General features: G+C 45.7%; 1 protein-coding gene across 7 annotated transcripts in view; it reads right to left on the bottom strand.

The window, feature by feature from the left end:
- Positions 1-16876, bottom strand: part of LOC143295404 (axotactin-like) — a 348925-nt gene that overhangs the window by 50501 nt on the left and 281548 nt on the right. For all 7 annotated transcript variants that reach the window (XM_076607083.1, XM_076607080.1, XM_076607084.1 and 4 more), the window contains exons 11-12: positions 16571-16680; positions 9977-10213 (exon numbers count right to left, since the gene is read on the bottom strand). In XM_076607083.1, the coding sequence (XP_076463198.1) occupies positions 9977-10213; positions 16571-16680 (347 nt within the window). The remainder of the gene's footprint in view (positions 1-9976; positions 10214-16570; positions 16681-16876) is intronic.

Genomic DNA, 16876 nt, shown 5'->3' with positions numbered 1-16876 from the left:
ATCTGCCGTCTAAACCCACTGCTTGTTCCGATCTTTTATTTCACAATCTTGTGGAAGCAATGCGGAAAGTTACATTGGCGTCTGTCTGCAGAATTGTATACTTTTTCTCTTGAACTTCCCACATCACTTCTGACTGATAGCTTTGTGTAAAGACACACTGTGGAAGAAAGCGAATTTCGCTGCGATCCTTCTGCGATGCCACAACTGCCCTACCAAGTTTGTGCCGTGACAGATTGGAGAAAGCAATAATCTTTGGTTTTCTTTCTATTTATTCGTTGTCAGCTCCCTTCCACCCCCCCCCCTCCCGTCCCTCTGTTTCCGATACGAGTTTTGTGGCATTCCTCCCACGCTGTTTATCGGGATCTTCCCCCCCCCCTCCCGCTCCCCCCTCCCCGAAGAATCATGCCAGGGGGGCGTTCTGCTGCAGCCTCAGCGCGGGCAGTGCACAGTGAACTGACTGTCAATGTACAGTGTCCATAAGGCCACGCACCAGAGGAAACCCTGCACCGTTGCTAAGCCACTTGGGTGAAGCTAAATTGTACGTGTTCTTATTCAACACATGCAGTGCATCACCTCAGAATTCGAATGTCGTTTCTTTCAGCCCACCCCCAATCCCCTCCATACCACTTCTCCCCTGACTGGTTCTATACTGTGGTAGACTGGAAGAAAGCGAATGAATTCCATTCCCTTCAAGCATGGACTCTTTTTTGGTTGTTAGTTCCATGACAGATTAAAAGAAACCAAGTTTGTTCCATGAAAGATTAAAAGGAAGCAAATATATTCCTTGACAGATTAAAAAAAAAAAGCAGCAAATTCATATCCTTTCACGCGTACACATCCTTTCCTTTTCGATTTGTACCGAGACAGACTTGAAGAAAGCGTTTTTTCTACCACGCATACACCCACACTCTCCGTCCTCTTCATCTCTAATTCTTTGACGTGTATCCAGTGGGATCTCCCTGAAGGGATCAAACAGTTGTGAGACAAGACAGCCCCTCCCCAATCCACACGGGATAACCCCTTTCCCTCACAGGGATATTCACTCCTGCTTCTACTGCCTGGGCTGCACCCTTCACGTTCAATCGTTTCTACGAGTATTTACTCTTTTTTTTATATATATATATATACTTCTTGTACAATGCTGTTATTACGCCTGAACTCTGTTTTAATGGGTGAAAACTAGGTGGCACGTTCGTATTTCCGAAACTCACCGGACACTGAAACAGATAATGGGATATTTAACCCGCGTGTTAGACAATCCGAACGCGCATGCACGCGAAGGGGATTAACGCAGTACTACTGTCTGGTGTCAGCACGTGGGAGAATGGGAAACATTTCAGTGCCCGTTAATTTAGAAGTGGCTGCCAGAATTGAGACCAAGGACCCAAGGAGTCTCGGGATGTCATCATTCATCCACACAGTGACCGATTTAGCTGTACAATAACCGGCCAGCTGTATGGTAACCATTCCACAACACGGTAACCTTTCAGCGACATAATAATCATTCCGTACGCGCGTGCACCAAAAGGTAATTAAAGTAGCACTATCATACGTGGGAGAATAGGAAACATCTCAATGTTGTAAAACCACTCAGCTACATAGTAACCATACAGCTAAAGAAATCGTTCACCTATGCAGCAACCATTTCGCTATTGTAACCATTCATAGTTACACCAATACATGCATGTCTGCATGCCCACAGTTGAGAAAGTAAATCGAACATATGCAAGTAACCCGAACACATTTGCACAAATCACGCTCTCTGACGAGTAACTCGTATCAAGAGAACATCCATCACACCCCAAACCGCGGCTGACTTTCGACTGGTTTTCACGAACACGCTCTCCACAAATTTCTCAGATTTCTCCCATGGGGGTGGAATTGAAAAGGGGTGCTTCCAGCAGTCAGGGATCAATCAATGCTGGCCTGAATTTGACCCCCGTCTCCTGTGGTCAACCCACAAAACCCACAAGGCCGCTCTTTCCGGGGGCCTTTCGATTGAGTCCGTCACCGGGGCTGACAATGCGCTGCTTCATTATTGCTGCGAGCCACTGATCAATACACATAGGAGGTTCGGGTACAGAAAGACAGAGAGATAGGGAGGGATGGACAGAGAGAGAGAGCGGGGAGAGAGAGAGAGAATGGAGGAGGAGAGAGAGAGGGGGATGGAGGAGAGAGAGAGAGGGGGGGAAGGACAGAGAGGGAGGGAGAGAGAGAGGGGGAGAGGGAGAGGGAAAGAGGGAGGGAGAGAGAGAGAGAGGGCGGGAGAAGGAGAGAGAGTGAGACGGAGGGAGAAAGAGGGAGGGGAGAGAGAGTGAAAGAGGGAGGCAAGGAAGGAGGGAGGGAGAGAGAGAGAGAGAGAGACAAACAGACACACAGACAGACAGACACACAGACACAGAGAGAGTCAGACGAGAGGTCTTTGTTGGTGTGACGAATGACGAGGAACCAATATGCCGGTGTCACAAATTCCCAACCCATACCCCCCCCCCTCCCCCGCCTCAAAACAACAATAACGAATAACGAAACAATAACAATAACAACACTAACACAACCACTTCAGTGGTGCGGTTGTTTTAGGGAACTCCTAAAGCAAGTCATCCCATCATCCCCCACGCCTCCCCCCCCACCCCCACCCCTTCCACACTCAGCCTCTCTATTTTCGAGAATTAGTTGCACAAGATTGATATTTTGACGTTCGAAGAGCAGCCTTCTCATTAAAATCAACAACCATAAGGTTTTCTTTTTGGTGTGAAATGTATATATCAGACAGAGAGGAGAGCGGGGAGGGGACTGGTACAGAAAGTATATCTTTTGACAAACCCGGCCTCAGTGACGTTTCACATTATGATAGTCAGTGTCTGACTATGACTATCAGAAGAGGAAGCAACTGCCGTCCCGACAAGATATCGGAGCTAGAATTTGATTATAGTGAAGAGTGTCTTGCCCTAGTTACATCTACAATCTCTCGGCCAAGAGGGCTTTGGGACAGTCGGCGTTGGGATGGTCACCATTGGCCAACTACCCCCGAAGGCTGCAGAACTAAGAGCTAGTGCAATCTTGCTTCCTATATAGTTTGAGTCACAGTCCTTCGCAAAAAAAAAAATTGTTTATGAATCCCCATGGTAGTGGACAAATCATTAATCATACAGCTCTCACTTTGCCACTGACCCAACAGTATGGCCATGAGTGTTGAGCCTTGAGTAAGTGTAGCCACGCGCTCAGCTGGCTTCAGATACTGCTTCACGCACAAATCTGTATAGCAGACGCCTTTTTCGCAACTAACCTGCCAGTCTTCAAGAGTTGTGCAGAATGCGTGACGCCATTCCCGGTTTGAATGCAAAGCCCATTCTAAATCTAATCTCTAAACATCTATTAAATCAAGTCTCTGTATCGTTCACTACAATATTATATTTGTTGCACTTACACACACACTTTAATCAGTTAGAAGCATATTTGATTTCAGTTTAAGCATTCGTCAATGTAAAGATTTCAACTGACGCTAAGCTTACGTCATTTTGTCTTTATCGTCACACATGATGCTGCAGTCTACAGTTCTGTATGTGACTGCTGTTGGAAACTAAAACCACACCATTACAGTGTTTGGATGAGAATATATCAGGCATTTAGAAGATACAAAGCCGATTTTCATTGTCGACACTTAAAGACAATTACTCCACACCTAGCGTTGCTTGACGGCTTTGGCTGAGTTGAAAACTGTGTTTCTGACACACCGTATTTAATTAAATATCTCTTTTGTCAGATCAGAAAACTACAAGTATTGTATACTGGTAAAATCGTCGCAATATCATCTTTAAATCTATACCATTTGTGTTTGCCTACGTTAAACTAATTTAACGCAGTTTGTAATTTTCAGTGACAAGCTCGCTAAAACTGACCCTTTTCAGGTGACTTAAATTAAGATTATAAATTCATTTTAAATAATCAACACTTTACTTTATACTCATTAGAAAGTAGGTGTTGAGCTGCTCCTTTTGTGACCAATCCGACGTAAATCGGTTCAGGAATCATTTAGAAATCTGTCACTGAACACCTTGTAACAAACACAGATTACTCAAATATTTAGCGCCATTGGCTCGATTTGCTTCGCAGAACACGCGGGCGTCATTGTAGCTAGCATAACTTGCATAAATAGCCACAGCAGGTGATGACTGGTCACTTTCCACTTGGCCAGTCACTGGCTAGAGCCTGCTCTCTCTCTCTCTTGCTGTGTCGCACACAGAGTGTGTGCTGTGTGTGTTACCACGACGGCCAGTGTCATCGCCATATCGCTGCACTGTCTTCTTCTCATCTTCTTTTCTGTATCTCCTTATAACTATTGTAAATAAAACAATAGAAAAATTCTTTTGTGCTTGGCCGTCTATGTCCCTGGGCCTGCGCATGGATATTTTCTATCCTTTAGTTCAGTAAATCATCAATAATTTTGTACCGTCCCCTTTCATAATACACCACTCAGGACCACGGCTACATAGGTACTGAACAAAGTTATCGGCACGGACTCGTATTTGAACTCACGTATCCAAAGGTGGTGGACGGACACTCGGGTCTGTTCCAGCAGATACCTCCAGGAGAGGTCTTGTGATAGCCATCCGTTACCTCTGAAGCTTCAGTCAAGTGGGTTTCACGCACTTCAATACAGAAACTTGTGATACCTCGGGCAATAATTCCAACCAAAAATGGGTAGTTCTGGAGCACATTAAATCATTTTGCTCTATAAAAGAACTTCGAGGAAATTCTGACATTCTTTGCAAGAAGAACTGCTCTAATTTTCAGAAACTCTGCCCCCATTTCCACCACCTTTGTGTTTCTGTATATGGGTGGTCTTTTGGGTACTTCGCTGGATATCCTAGAACTGAATAAAGCCCCTCAAAAATTACCTCCGGTCTTTGGGGGATGAAGGGACCCCCTCTGGAATAACCCGTGCATGACAAATATGGGACATCTATGCCAGATTGCCTCGAGTTTTGAACAGCGGTCGTTTTAGATGAGAGAAGAAAGGTCATTATGGAACTATCCTTTCCTCGGCAACCAGAGCTGACATTAAAGAAACCAAAGCAGCTTCGTGTTCAAAAGGTTAAGCGCTCCATAAATATCCTTCAATACTCCGGCCATAACGATACTCGTTGAAGAACTATCTTATCCCTCAGCACCAACGTTACCATGACAGACCCCCACACCCACACCCTCTAACACTTTACTCCGGGACGTAAAATGCAAGGCAAGGCAAGAAGGGAGGTAAAGCAGAAGACAGCTACACCGGCAGCATGGGGAGCGTGTGCACGTGCAATCAGGGAATGGATCTTTCTTTACGGCAGAGGGGTTGGGGACGGGGGCGAAGGGGGCAAGGCGTGGGGGGGGGGGGGGGGGGGGGGGAGGGCGTTTAGCCAGAGACCTCTTGATTGACCGGGACCTGGAGGAAGTGGCAGGTTTCAAGAAGCAGCTGCTTCACATGTTGGTTTTCATCACACACTGCATGCAGACGTTTTGACAAGAAAAAGAATGCTTCTTTCTTATTTAAAGGAAGGGAAGAAGAGTATGGTCAAAGAAAAAAAGGAAGAGGTGGGATCGATTAAGAGAAGGTGGGTGTAAACAGAGAGAGAGAGAGAGAGATAAAGAGAGAGAGAGAGGGAAATCAAAGGAAAGCCGGAAGACAGGAAAAGGAAACATTAACACGAGAGAGAGAGAGAGAGAGAGAGAGAGAGAGAGAGAGAGAGAGACAGACAGACAAACAGAGGGAGAGACGGAGACAGAGAAAAGGAGAGAGGGAGGAAGAAAGAGAGGGAGGGAGAGAGAGCGAGCAAGAGGGAGAGGGAGAGCAAGAGGGAGAGAGAGAAACAGAGAGGGAGAGAGAGAAGAACAGCAAGAGATAGAGAGAGAGAGAGAGAGAGAGAGAGAGAGAGAGAGAGAGAGAGAGAGAGAGAGAGAGAGAGATACCATAAAAAAAATCAGGAGATGTGAGAGTGACTGAGAAGGAGAATTTCAACAGAAATGGAAAAAAACACATAGACACAGTTGCATGCACAACCACAAACACTTGCTCCAGGTACTCCTCCCTTCTGTCTCCCCTCCTTCAAAAAGAAAAGATAAGAAAGAAAGAAAGAAAAGAAAGAAAGAAAGAAAGAAAAGAAATGACAAACCCCTCACCCTCACTTCGCCCTCAGGACACCCGCTCCCTCCCACCACGCCGAGGAAAATGGAAAGAAAGAACAGATAACGACAGTCACAAAAACAGAAACATGCTCATGCTCTTTTCCAGAACCACAACGAGTGTCATACTGACATCTAAACGTCCAGACTTCACAGCCCCCCCTCCCTCCCGTTTCCAAAAACAGCATTGTGCTGGAGTTATTTTCAACATCTGTAAACCAAACTGACAGGTCCACCAGCTTATCGATTACACCCAACTGACATGTCGGCCTTTCTGGCTGCACTTAAATGCAAAGAAAATCGAAAACACACAACAGAGCACAAATGTTCGCTGTGTGAGATTAGAAAAACTGGATGGATGTTGAGGTAAATGCATTTTGAAGGAAAAGGCAGGATTTTTACATCGGTCGTAATGTTCCGATGTCATATTGACCTCTGGCCATATTGTCGGAATGTTTTTTTTTTTCCACAATGTCCCGATGTCATGATGTTTATTGGTCATATTGTCTAAATATCATGTATATTGGCTTGATGTTATGTGCTTTGGCCATATTGTTTCGATGTCATGATGTGTATTGGTCATATTGCATACATGTCATGATTGGCCATTATTGTCTGCATGTCATGGGGTGTATTGGCCATATTGTTTCGATGTCATGATGTGTATTGGCCATTATTGTCTACATGTCATGATGTGCATTAGTCATATTGTCTCCATGTCATGATGTGTATTGGCCATATTGTCTGCATGTCATGGGGTGTATTAGTCATATTGTCTGCATGTCATGATGTGTATTGGCCATATTGTCTGCATGTCATGGGGTGTATTAGTCATATTGTGTGCATGTCATGATGTGTATTGGCCATATTGTGTGCATGTCATGGGGTGCATTAGTCATATCGTCTGCATGTCATGATGTACATTAGTCATATTGTCTGCATGTCATGATGTGTATTGGTCATATTATCTGCATGTCATGGGGTGTATTAGTCATATTGTCTGCATGTCATGGGGGTATGCATTAATCATATTGTCTGCATGTCATGATGTGCATTAGTCATATTGTCTGCATCATGATGTGCATTAATCATATTGTCTCCATGTCATGATGTGTATTAGTTATATTGTCTGCATGTCATGATGTGCATTAGTCATATTGTCTGCATCATGATGTGCATTAATCATATTGTCTGCATGTCAAGATGCACATTAGTCCTATTGTCTGCATGTCATGTTGTGTATTAGTCATATTGTCTGCATGTCATGATGTGCATTAGTCATATTGTCTGCATGTCACGATGTGTATTGGTAATATTTTCTGCATGTCATGGGGTGTGTTAGTCGTATTGCCTGCATGTCATGATGTGCATTAGTCATATTGTCTGCATGTCATGATGTGTACTGGTCATATTGTCTGCATGTCATGGGGTGTATTAGTCATATTGTCTGCATGTCATGGGGGTATGCATTAATCATATTGTCTGCATGTCATGATGTGCATTAGTCATATTGTCTGCATCATGATGTACATTAGTCATATTGTCTGCATGTCATGTTGTGTATTAGTCATATTGTCTGCATCATGATGTACATTAGTCATATTGTCTGCATGTCATGTTGTGTATTAGTCATATTATCTGCATGTCATGATGTGCATTAGTCATATTGTCTCCATGTCATGATGTGTATTAGGCATATTGTCTGCATGTCATGGGGTGTATTAGTCATATTGTGTGCATGTCATGATGTGTATTGGCCATATTGTGTGCATGTCATGGGGTGTATTAGTCATATCGTCTGCATGTCATGATGTACATTAGTCATATTGTCTGCATGTCATGATGTGTATTGGTCATATTATCTGCATGTCATGGGGTGTATTAGTCATATTGTCTGCATGTCATGGGGGTATGCATTGATCATATTGTCTGCATGTCATGATGTGCATTAGTCATATTGTCTGCATCATGATGTGCATTAATCATATTGTCTCCATGTCATGATGTGTATTAGTTATATTGTCTGCATGTCATGATATGCATTAATCATATTGTCTGCATGTCAAGATGTACATTAGTCATATTGTCTGCATGTCATGTTGTGTATTAGTCATATTGTCTGCATGTCATGATGTGCATTAGTCATATTGTCTGCATGTCATGATGTGTATTGGTCATATTATCAGCATGTCATGGGGTGTGTTAGTTGTATTGTCTGCATGTCATGATGTGCATTAGTCATATTGTCTGCATGCCATGTTGTGTATTAGTCATATTGTCTGCATGTCATGGGGTGTGTTAGTCATATTGTCTGCATGTCATGGGGTGTGTTAGTTGTATTGTCTGCATGTCATGATGTGCATTAGTCATATTGTCTGCATGCCATGTTGTGTATTAGTCATATTGTCTGCATGTCATGATGTGAAATAGTCATATTGTCTGCATGTCATAATGTGTATTAGTCATATTGTCTGCATCTCATGTTGTGTATTAGTCATATTGTCTGCGTGTCATGGGGTGTATTCGCCACATTGCATGTCATGGGGTGTATTGGCCACATTGTATGTCATGATGTGTATTGGCCATTATTGTCCACATGTCATGATGTGTATTGGCCATATCAATCATGAAATGCGTTTGCGATACTGTCCTTATGCCATGGCGTGTATTGGCTTTACTGTCCTGATTCCATGATGTGAACTGGCCATATTGCCCTGAAGTCATGATGTGTATTGACCAAATTGTTCTGATATCATGATGTGTATTGGCCATAAAGTCCTGGTGTCATGGTGAGTATTGGCCACACAGTCCCGGTCATGATGTGTTTTGGCCATATTATCTCGTTGTCATGATGGGTATTAATCAGACATCGACCACACTGTCCTAAGTGTCATGAATTGCTCTGGCCTTATTCTCCCGATGTCATTTTGTGTATTGACCAGATAGTCCAAGACATCAACTCCCTTCAGACAGCCAGGACTCCTTCTTTAAATGTTAGATGGAAAATGGACCCTTCAACCCAGACAAACATCTAAGACTCAGTCCTTCGAAGAGGATACACTCTGCAAAGCAAGACCCAAGCACTGAACACATTATTATGACTATTATGATGACATGAAAGGAAGGTAACATTACCTTCTGCCTTTCAGTCAAACGACGCGTCAGACAAATATAAAGCCATTGTGCTGTGCCATCACAGTCTTTGTATCTCTTCTTGTTTGTCTCTACCCGGTACCCCCTCCCCTCTGTCTCCCACAGTCTGCTGTGTCGTTGAAAACAACACAAAGGTTTGTTGTCCTCCTATTCTTTGTCTCCCTCTTCTTCTAAAAAAAAAATTCTCTTACGAAAGTGGCTTCATCATCATCATCGTTGTCGTCATCGTCGTCGTCCTCACCTCCATCACAACCACCACCACCACCATCATCACCATCACAAAAATCAACCCCCATACAAAAGTGACTGGCTTAGCCTTGGGAGGTCATCATCATCATCATCATCATCATCAACATCACCATCGTCTTCGTCGTCGTTATCATCAAATTCATCGTCACCACCACCATCACCATCATAACCATCACTACCATAAAAAACAAACAACAACAATAAAACATTCTCCTTACGGAAGTGGCAGGCTTTCCCTTCGTAGGTCATCATCATCATCATCATCATCATCATCAAAACCATCATCATCATCATCAAAACCATCATCATCATCATCACAAACATCATCATCATCATCATCACAACCATCATCATCATAACCATCACTTCCATAAAAACAACAACAACAACAAAGCATTCCCCTTACGGAAGTGGCAGGCCTTCCCCTCGTAGCTGCGGTCAAGGCACTGGCACTGGACGCCCGCCCAGTCAGACAGGCACGTGCTGCCGTGCTGACAGACGTTGCGCGTGCTGCAGTGGTCCACCAGGTGACAGCCGTCCAGCCTGAGGCCGATGGCAGAGCTGCTCTCCACCACCTGGATGGGGTCCACCTTTCTGCCCTGGATGACGATCTGCTCCATGCAGCCCACATAGCCCTCTGTCGCTGTAAAGAGTTGGGTGGGGTGGAAACAAAACACGCCAGTCAAGTCGAATCAAATCAAATCATATCACCATTGCTTACAAACTTACACTATTTACTTTCTGCCCATTATGCCCCTGGCACGTAGGGCATCAACGAAGAAGCGCCACTCTTGTCTGTTTTGGGCCAGTCTCTGAGACCTGGTAACTCAGGTGTGCTTCAGGGTCTTGCGTTCTCCTGGGATATTTCTGCACCAGGTATTATACTGCGTCTTTGGTGTCACATTAAATGATTTTGCTCAAAGCTCAACTACAAATGGGAATATCAGAGAAAGAGAGAGAGAGAGAGAGAGAGAGAGAGAGGGTGTGGAATAGATGGGTGAGAGAGAGAGGGGGGGAAGAGGGGAGTGAGAGAGGGGGTGGAAGAGAGGGGTAAGAGAGAGAGGGGGAAAGAGGGCAGTGAGAGAGAGAGGGGGGAAGGGAGGGGTGAGAGAGAGAGGGGGGAAGAGAGGGGGGAGAGAGGGAAGAGAGGGAGGGGAAAGGGAGGGGTGAGAGAGCGGTGGGGAGGGGGAAGGGAGGGGTGAGAGAGAGAGAAGGAAGAGAGGGGGAAGGGAGGGTGAGAGAGAGAGAGGGGGGAAGAGAGGGGAGAGAGAGAGAGAGAGGGAAGGGAGGGTGAGAGAGAGAGGGAGGGGGAAAGGAGGGCTGAGAGAGACAAGGTGGAAGAGAGGGGTGAGAGAGGGAGGGGGAAGAGAGGGAGGGGGAAGGGAGGGTGAGAGAGAGAGGGGGAAGAGAGGGAGGGGGAAGGGAGGGTGAGAGAGAGAGGGGGAAGAGAGAGAGGGGGAAGAGAGGGGTGAGAGAGAGAGGGGGAAGGGAGGGTGAGAGAGAGAGGGGGAAGAGAGGGGTGAGAGAGGGAGGGGGAAGGGAGGGTGAGAGAGAGAGGGGGAAGAGAGGGGTGAGAGAGGGAGGGGGAAGGGAGGGTGAGAGAGAGAGGGGGAAGAGAGGGGTGAGAGAGGGAGGGGGAAGGGAGGGTGAGAGAGAGAGGGGGAAGAGAGGGGTGAGAGAGGGAGGGGGAAGGGAGGGTGAGAGAGAGAGGGGGAAGAGAGGGGTGAGAGAGAGAGGGGGAAGAGAGGGAGGGGGAAGGGAGGGTGAGAGAGAGAGGGAGGAGGAAGAGAGGGGTGAGAGAGAGAGGGGTGAGAGAGAGAGGGGGGAAGAGAGGGGTGAGAGAGAGAGGGAGGGAAGAAGAGAGGGGTGAGAGAGGGAGAGGGAAGAGAGGGTGAGAGAGAGAGGGAGGGGAGAAGAGAGGGGTGAGAGAGGGAGAGGGAAAAGAGGGTGAGAGAGAGAGGGGGAAGAGAGGGAGGGGTGAGGGGTGAGAGAGCGGGGGGGCGGGGGGGGGAAGAGAGGGGTGAGAGAGAGAGAGGGAAGAGAGGGAAGGGGAAGGGAGCGGTGAGAGAGAGGGAGGGGGAAGGGATGGTGAGAGAGACGGGGGAAGAGAGGGGTGAGAGAGAGAGGGAAAGAGAGGGGTGAGAGAGAGGGGGGAGAGAGGGTGAGAGAGAGGGGGGGAAGAAAGGGGTGAGAGAGAGAGGGGGGAAAAGAGGGGTGAGAGAGAGCGGGGGGGGGGGGAAGAGAGGGGTGAGAGAGAGGGAGGGGGAAGGGAGGGTGAGAGAGGGGGGTGAGAGAGAGGGGAAGAGAGGAGTGAGAGAGAGGGGGGGAGAGAGGGGGGAGAGAGAGAGGGAGGGGAGGAGAGGGGTGAGGGGGGGGGAAGAGAGGGGGGAGAGAGAGGGGGAGGGGGAAGGGAGGGTGAGAGAGAGGGGGGAAGAGAGGGGTGAGAGAGAGAGGGAAAGAGAGGGGTGAGAGAGAGGGGGGAGAGAGGGGGAGAGAGAGGGGGGGGAGAGAGGGATGAGAGAGAGGGGGGAAGAGAGGGGTGAGAGAGAGAGGGGGAAGGGAGGGGTGAGAAAGAGAGGGAGGGGGAAGGGAAGGTGAGAGAGAGGGGGGAAGAGAGGGGTGAGAGAGAGGGGGGGGGGGGAGAGAGAGAGGGGTGAGAGAGAACTCAGAGCTCAAAACGTTTTTATTCAAGGATTAAGATTTTAGGCATTGCCTATTCTTCCAGTCTGTCCTTGCTAATCTACATCTATTAAAAATAGCACACACATAAATGAAAGGAAAAGGTTTTCATGCAGAATTGCATACATAGTGAAGAAAACACCCCCCGCCCCCCCACACCCATGCACACACATGCATACACACACTGACGCTCGCGTGCGAGCGCACACATACACACACACGCGCGCACACACACTGACAGCACCCCCTCCTTCCCCCCACACACTAAGATTGACAGATGGATAGGACAGTGAGTCACAGAGAGAGAGAGAGAGAGAGAGAGAGAGAGAGAGAGAGAGAGAGAGAGAGAGAGAGAGAGAGATGTCATCAATATAGAAGTTCCAGAAACATCCGGGTGTTCAAAAGGTACAGTACTGTTACTGTCTCTGAAATCTATGTGTGGCAAGTGCAGCATACATACAGTGACTACCACCATCACCAATATTACTTGAACACTTGTAACGATTATGATAGAACGAAATGAATAGTTTATGCATGCATAAGAAATAGAACGAGAGAAAAAAAAGAAGAAAAAAAAAAGAAAAAAAAGAAGAAGAAGAAAAGAAAAAAAAAGAGCAAAACAAAACACGATGAAATGAGAAAGAAAGGAAAGAACAACAACAACAGCAACAATGACTGATACAATAAATAAAACATAACTGACCCATTGTTACTGTCTATAGTAATTCAAAGATCAGAGTTATTTACTGTTGGAAGGGGTGAAGATGTTTATGCAGACTTGATTTGAAAATAAGAAGAGAACTGCCCGTTTGTAAGTGCAAAGGAAGGGAGTTCCACAGGGATGCACCCGAAAATGCAAAACTAGTTTTGAACAAATCAATTCAGGTACGTGGCAAAATGTATTTGTAAGAGCCGTATCGGCATGAAGCTCGTGTGAGCAGGTGTTGGAGATATTGCGGTGCCAAGTTACTGTGTGTTTTGTACATGAGTAATGCTTTGTTGAATTTTAGCTGGTTTTGAAGTGGAAGGATATTTAATCTGGCTTGCTTTTCTAACGTTGACAGTGAGTGATCAGGTAGAATTAATCTGGCTGCTCTCTTGTGGAGAGAACTTAGTTTCTTAAGATGAACATCTGCAGCACAGCTCCAGACAACAGATGCATAGTTGACGTGAGAAAGACAGTGAGCGTGGAAGAACATTTTGCGAGCTTCACTGTTTATGTAAGGTCTGAGCTGATTGAGTAAGAACAGACTGCGTGCCAACATTTTACAGACAGAATCAATGCGAGCTTGCCATTTCAGTTCTTCATCAATTATGACTCCCAAGACGCGGTGCTCGCGAACTTGATCTATGGAGGTATCATCGACATTCAGGATGAGAACAAGGGAATTTTCTTTGTGCTTTTGTCTTGACGTGATAATCATACTCTTTGTTTTTTTGTGATGAAGTGTCATACAGTTGGATTTGCACCATTTAGAAACATCATTTAAGCCCGTTTGAAGAGAATTCTGAACTGAGGCAACGCTGGCAGCACTGGAATGAAGGGAAGTGTCATCTGCAAAAAGGTCACACGAGATTCTGGAGTCTAATAAAGACAAAGGAAGATCATTGATAAATATGCAGAATAGAAGTGTCCCTAAAACTGATCCTTGAGGAACTCCACTTTTTATTGCTCCCGTAGAAGAGAATCTACCATTGGTGAACACATGTTGTGTTCTGTCGGTAAGGAATGATTCGAGAAAGGACAGCGTAGTGGGGTCTCTGAGATACAATGACAATTTTGTGAGTAATATTTCGTGGTCAACGAGATCAAAAGCTTTCTGTAAGTCAAGAAAAACGGCGCCTACGATTTCACTGCAACCATGAATCACACAGATGGACTAACGCTGTTTGACATGAGTGACGATGGCGGAAACCTGACTGCAAAGGATGGAAAAGTTTATGTTTTTCCAGATATTGCATAAGATGTTCATGAACATGTCTTTCGAGTGGTTTCGACAGTACTGACAGAAGCGAAATAGGTCTAAAGTTGTTCAGATCAGACGTGTCTTTTGACTTCGGTAATGGAATAATTTTCGCTGACTTAAGAGCAGGGGGAATCATACCCTGTTCGATGCACAGGTTGTATATGAATGTAAGGGGGACAACGATGTAAGGGAGAGCGAGTTTTAATAGAGAAGCATTAATACCACCAGGTCCTATTGATTTTTTGTTTCTTAAGACTGGAAATGAGAGCACCAACTTCATGGACTGCAAGAGGAGGTATCTTGAAGGAATCTTCTCGTTATATTCTGCTGTTACAGAACATTAAAAGAGAGTATGGCACATTATAATTTTCCGCGGACAGTGTTTCGTTAGATTTTGTTGACTCAGCTATGTTTAGGAAATGATTGTTGAATTCATCAGGCGACCATGTGTAGTGTTTTTGAATTTTAACACGAGACTTGTTAGTAATTTCATTAATTTCTTGCCATAGGGAGAAGTATCTCTGTTGGTTGTTAACAATTTGTTGAAGTGTGTTTGTTTTGAAGCACGAATGAGATCTGTTTACTTTGTTTCTTTGTTTTTTGTAGTCTGCTTTCTTTTTTTCTTTTTCGCGTTGTTTTTGTCTTTTAATAGACTCTGGTAGATGTTCTAAGGGGAAGAGAGGGGTGAGAGAGAGAGGGAGGGGGAAGGGAGGGTGAGAGAGAGGGGGGAAGGGAGGGTGAGGGGGGAAGAGAGGGGTGAGAGAGAGAGGGGGAAGAGAGGGGTGAGAGAGAGGGGGGGAGAGAGGGGGGAGAGAGAGGGGGGAGAGGGGGGAGAGGGGGGAAGAGAGGGGTGAGAGAGAGGGGGGGAAGAAAGGGGTGAGAGAGAGAGGGGGGAAAAGAGGGGTGAGAGAGAGCGTGGGGGGGGGGGGGAAGAGAGGGGTGAGAGAGAGGGAGGGGGAAGGGAGGGTGAGAGAGGGGGATGAGAGAGAGGGGAAGAGAGGAGTGAGAGAGAGGGGGGGAGAGAGGGGGGAGAGAGAGAGGGAGGGGAGGAGAGGGGTGAGGGGGGGGGAAGAGAGGGGGGAGAGAGAGGGGGAGGGGGAAGGGAGGGTGAGAGAGAGGGGGGAAGAGAGGGGTGAGAGGGAGAGGGGGGAAGAGAGGGGTGAGAGAGAGAGGGACGGGGAAGGGAGGGGTGAGGAAAAGGGGAGAGGAGAGAGAAAGGAGGAAGGGAGAGAAACTGGAGAGAGAGAGAGTGATAGGAGTTGCACGCGCACACATAGACTTGCACAGATTGGAATGAAAATTAATCTCTTCAGAGAAATTATCGTGATTCAGAAAAAAACGACAACAAAACAACAAAACAAAACAAACATAAGAATAACAAAAAAACCCGCATATTCACTCATTTCACAAACGAGTTTTCAGAAAGCTTAGGGGTGACAGAGGATATTTCAGGAAGTTTTGATAACAGCATCAAATGATGAATTTAAAAGTTTCATATTTGCTGGCAATAAACGAAAACAGCAACAAAAAAAGAAACAAACAAAAAGACAACAACAAACAAACAAAACAAAAAGCGCCTCGAAATACTGAAACACTTAGCATTTTTGTTTAGATTCATACAAATCTAATCATAAGAAAAAACAACAACAACCGGTGCACTTAGAATGTCCATGTCATTATCTAAGATGACAGTTTTCATACGCACGCACGCACAGAGCAAATGTACATACGTTGCATGCTGAGACCTGTTTCAAAATCAACTGTTTCTCATTTTCTTGTCATCGTTTGCGTTTGCTTTCTGTCGTTCATCAGGTTGTTTCTGTTGTTTATATATTATGTATTAATTGAATTTAAAAATCTATCTATCTATCGAGATACATAAAAAGAGATATACACATATATCTGGGATAAATCTATCTATCTCTCCATCTATCTATCTGTATATCTAAGTCCCTGTCTGTCTGTCTATCTATCTATCTATCGATCGATCGATCTATAGATATGTCTGTCTACGAATAAGAGAACAGAGCCTGCCAGTTATCCCGCTTATATATATATATATATATATATATATATATATATATATATATATATATATATATATATGTAATTACGCCACATGTTTGCCTGCTTAGGCTTTATCAGGACTGTGACTAAAGAGGGACAACAACCAATCATCACTATTCAAACAAGCTTGGGAAAATGAGTGGTGGGGTGGGAGGCAGGGTGTGGATGAGAAAAAGTGGAAGGGAGAGGCGGGAATACGTGGGTTACACACACACACACACACCACACACACACACACACACACACAGAGGTATCTATCTATCTCTCTATCTATCTGGTGTACTTACGCTTGTAGCCACGAAGACCAAAGCCGAGAATGACCTGGCCCTTGTGGCTGAGAGGTTTGCTGTACTGGTGGGTACTCCGGGACACCGCGTCCACCTTCAGCTTGGCTTGACTGCGCACACAGTCAGTGGTCTTTTCACTTCACCCAGGCACAGACACTTCAATATTCAACGAAATCGTCACACACACGTGCAGGCGCAGGCGCCCACGCGCCCCCCCTCACCCCCTACACACACCACATGCGTTCAGACCACCTTTCCCATATCCAGTTCATAATACCTATACTATCCCAGCTTCCAAAACCCAGC

The sequence above is a fragment of the Babylonia areolata genome, chromosome 20 (genome assembly GCF_041734735.1).
Source record: "Babylonia areolata isolate BAREFJ2019XMU chromosome 20, ASM4173473v1, whole genome shotgun sequence".
Classification (NCBI taxonomy): Eukaryota; Metazoa; Mollusca; class Gastropoda; order Neogastropoda; family Buccinidae; genus Babylonia; species Babylonia areolata.
This window is presented reverse-complemented; position numbering and strand designations above follow the sequence as displayed.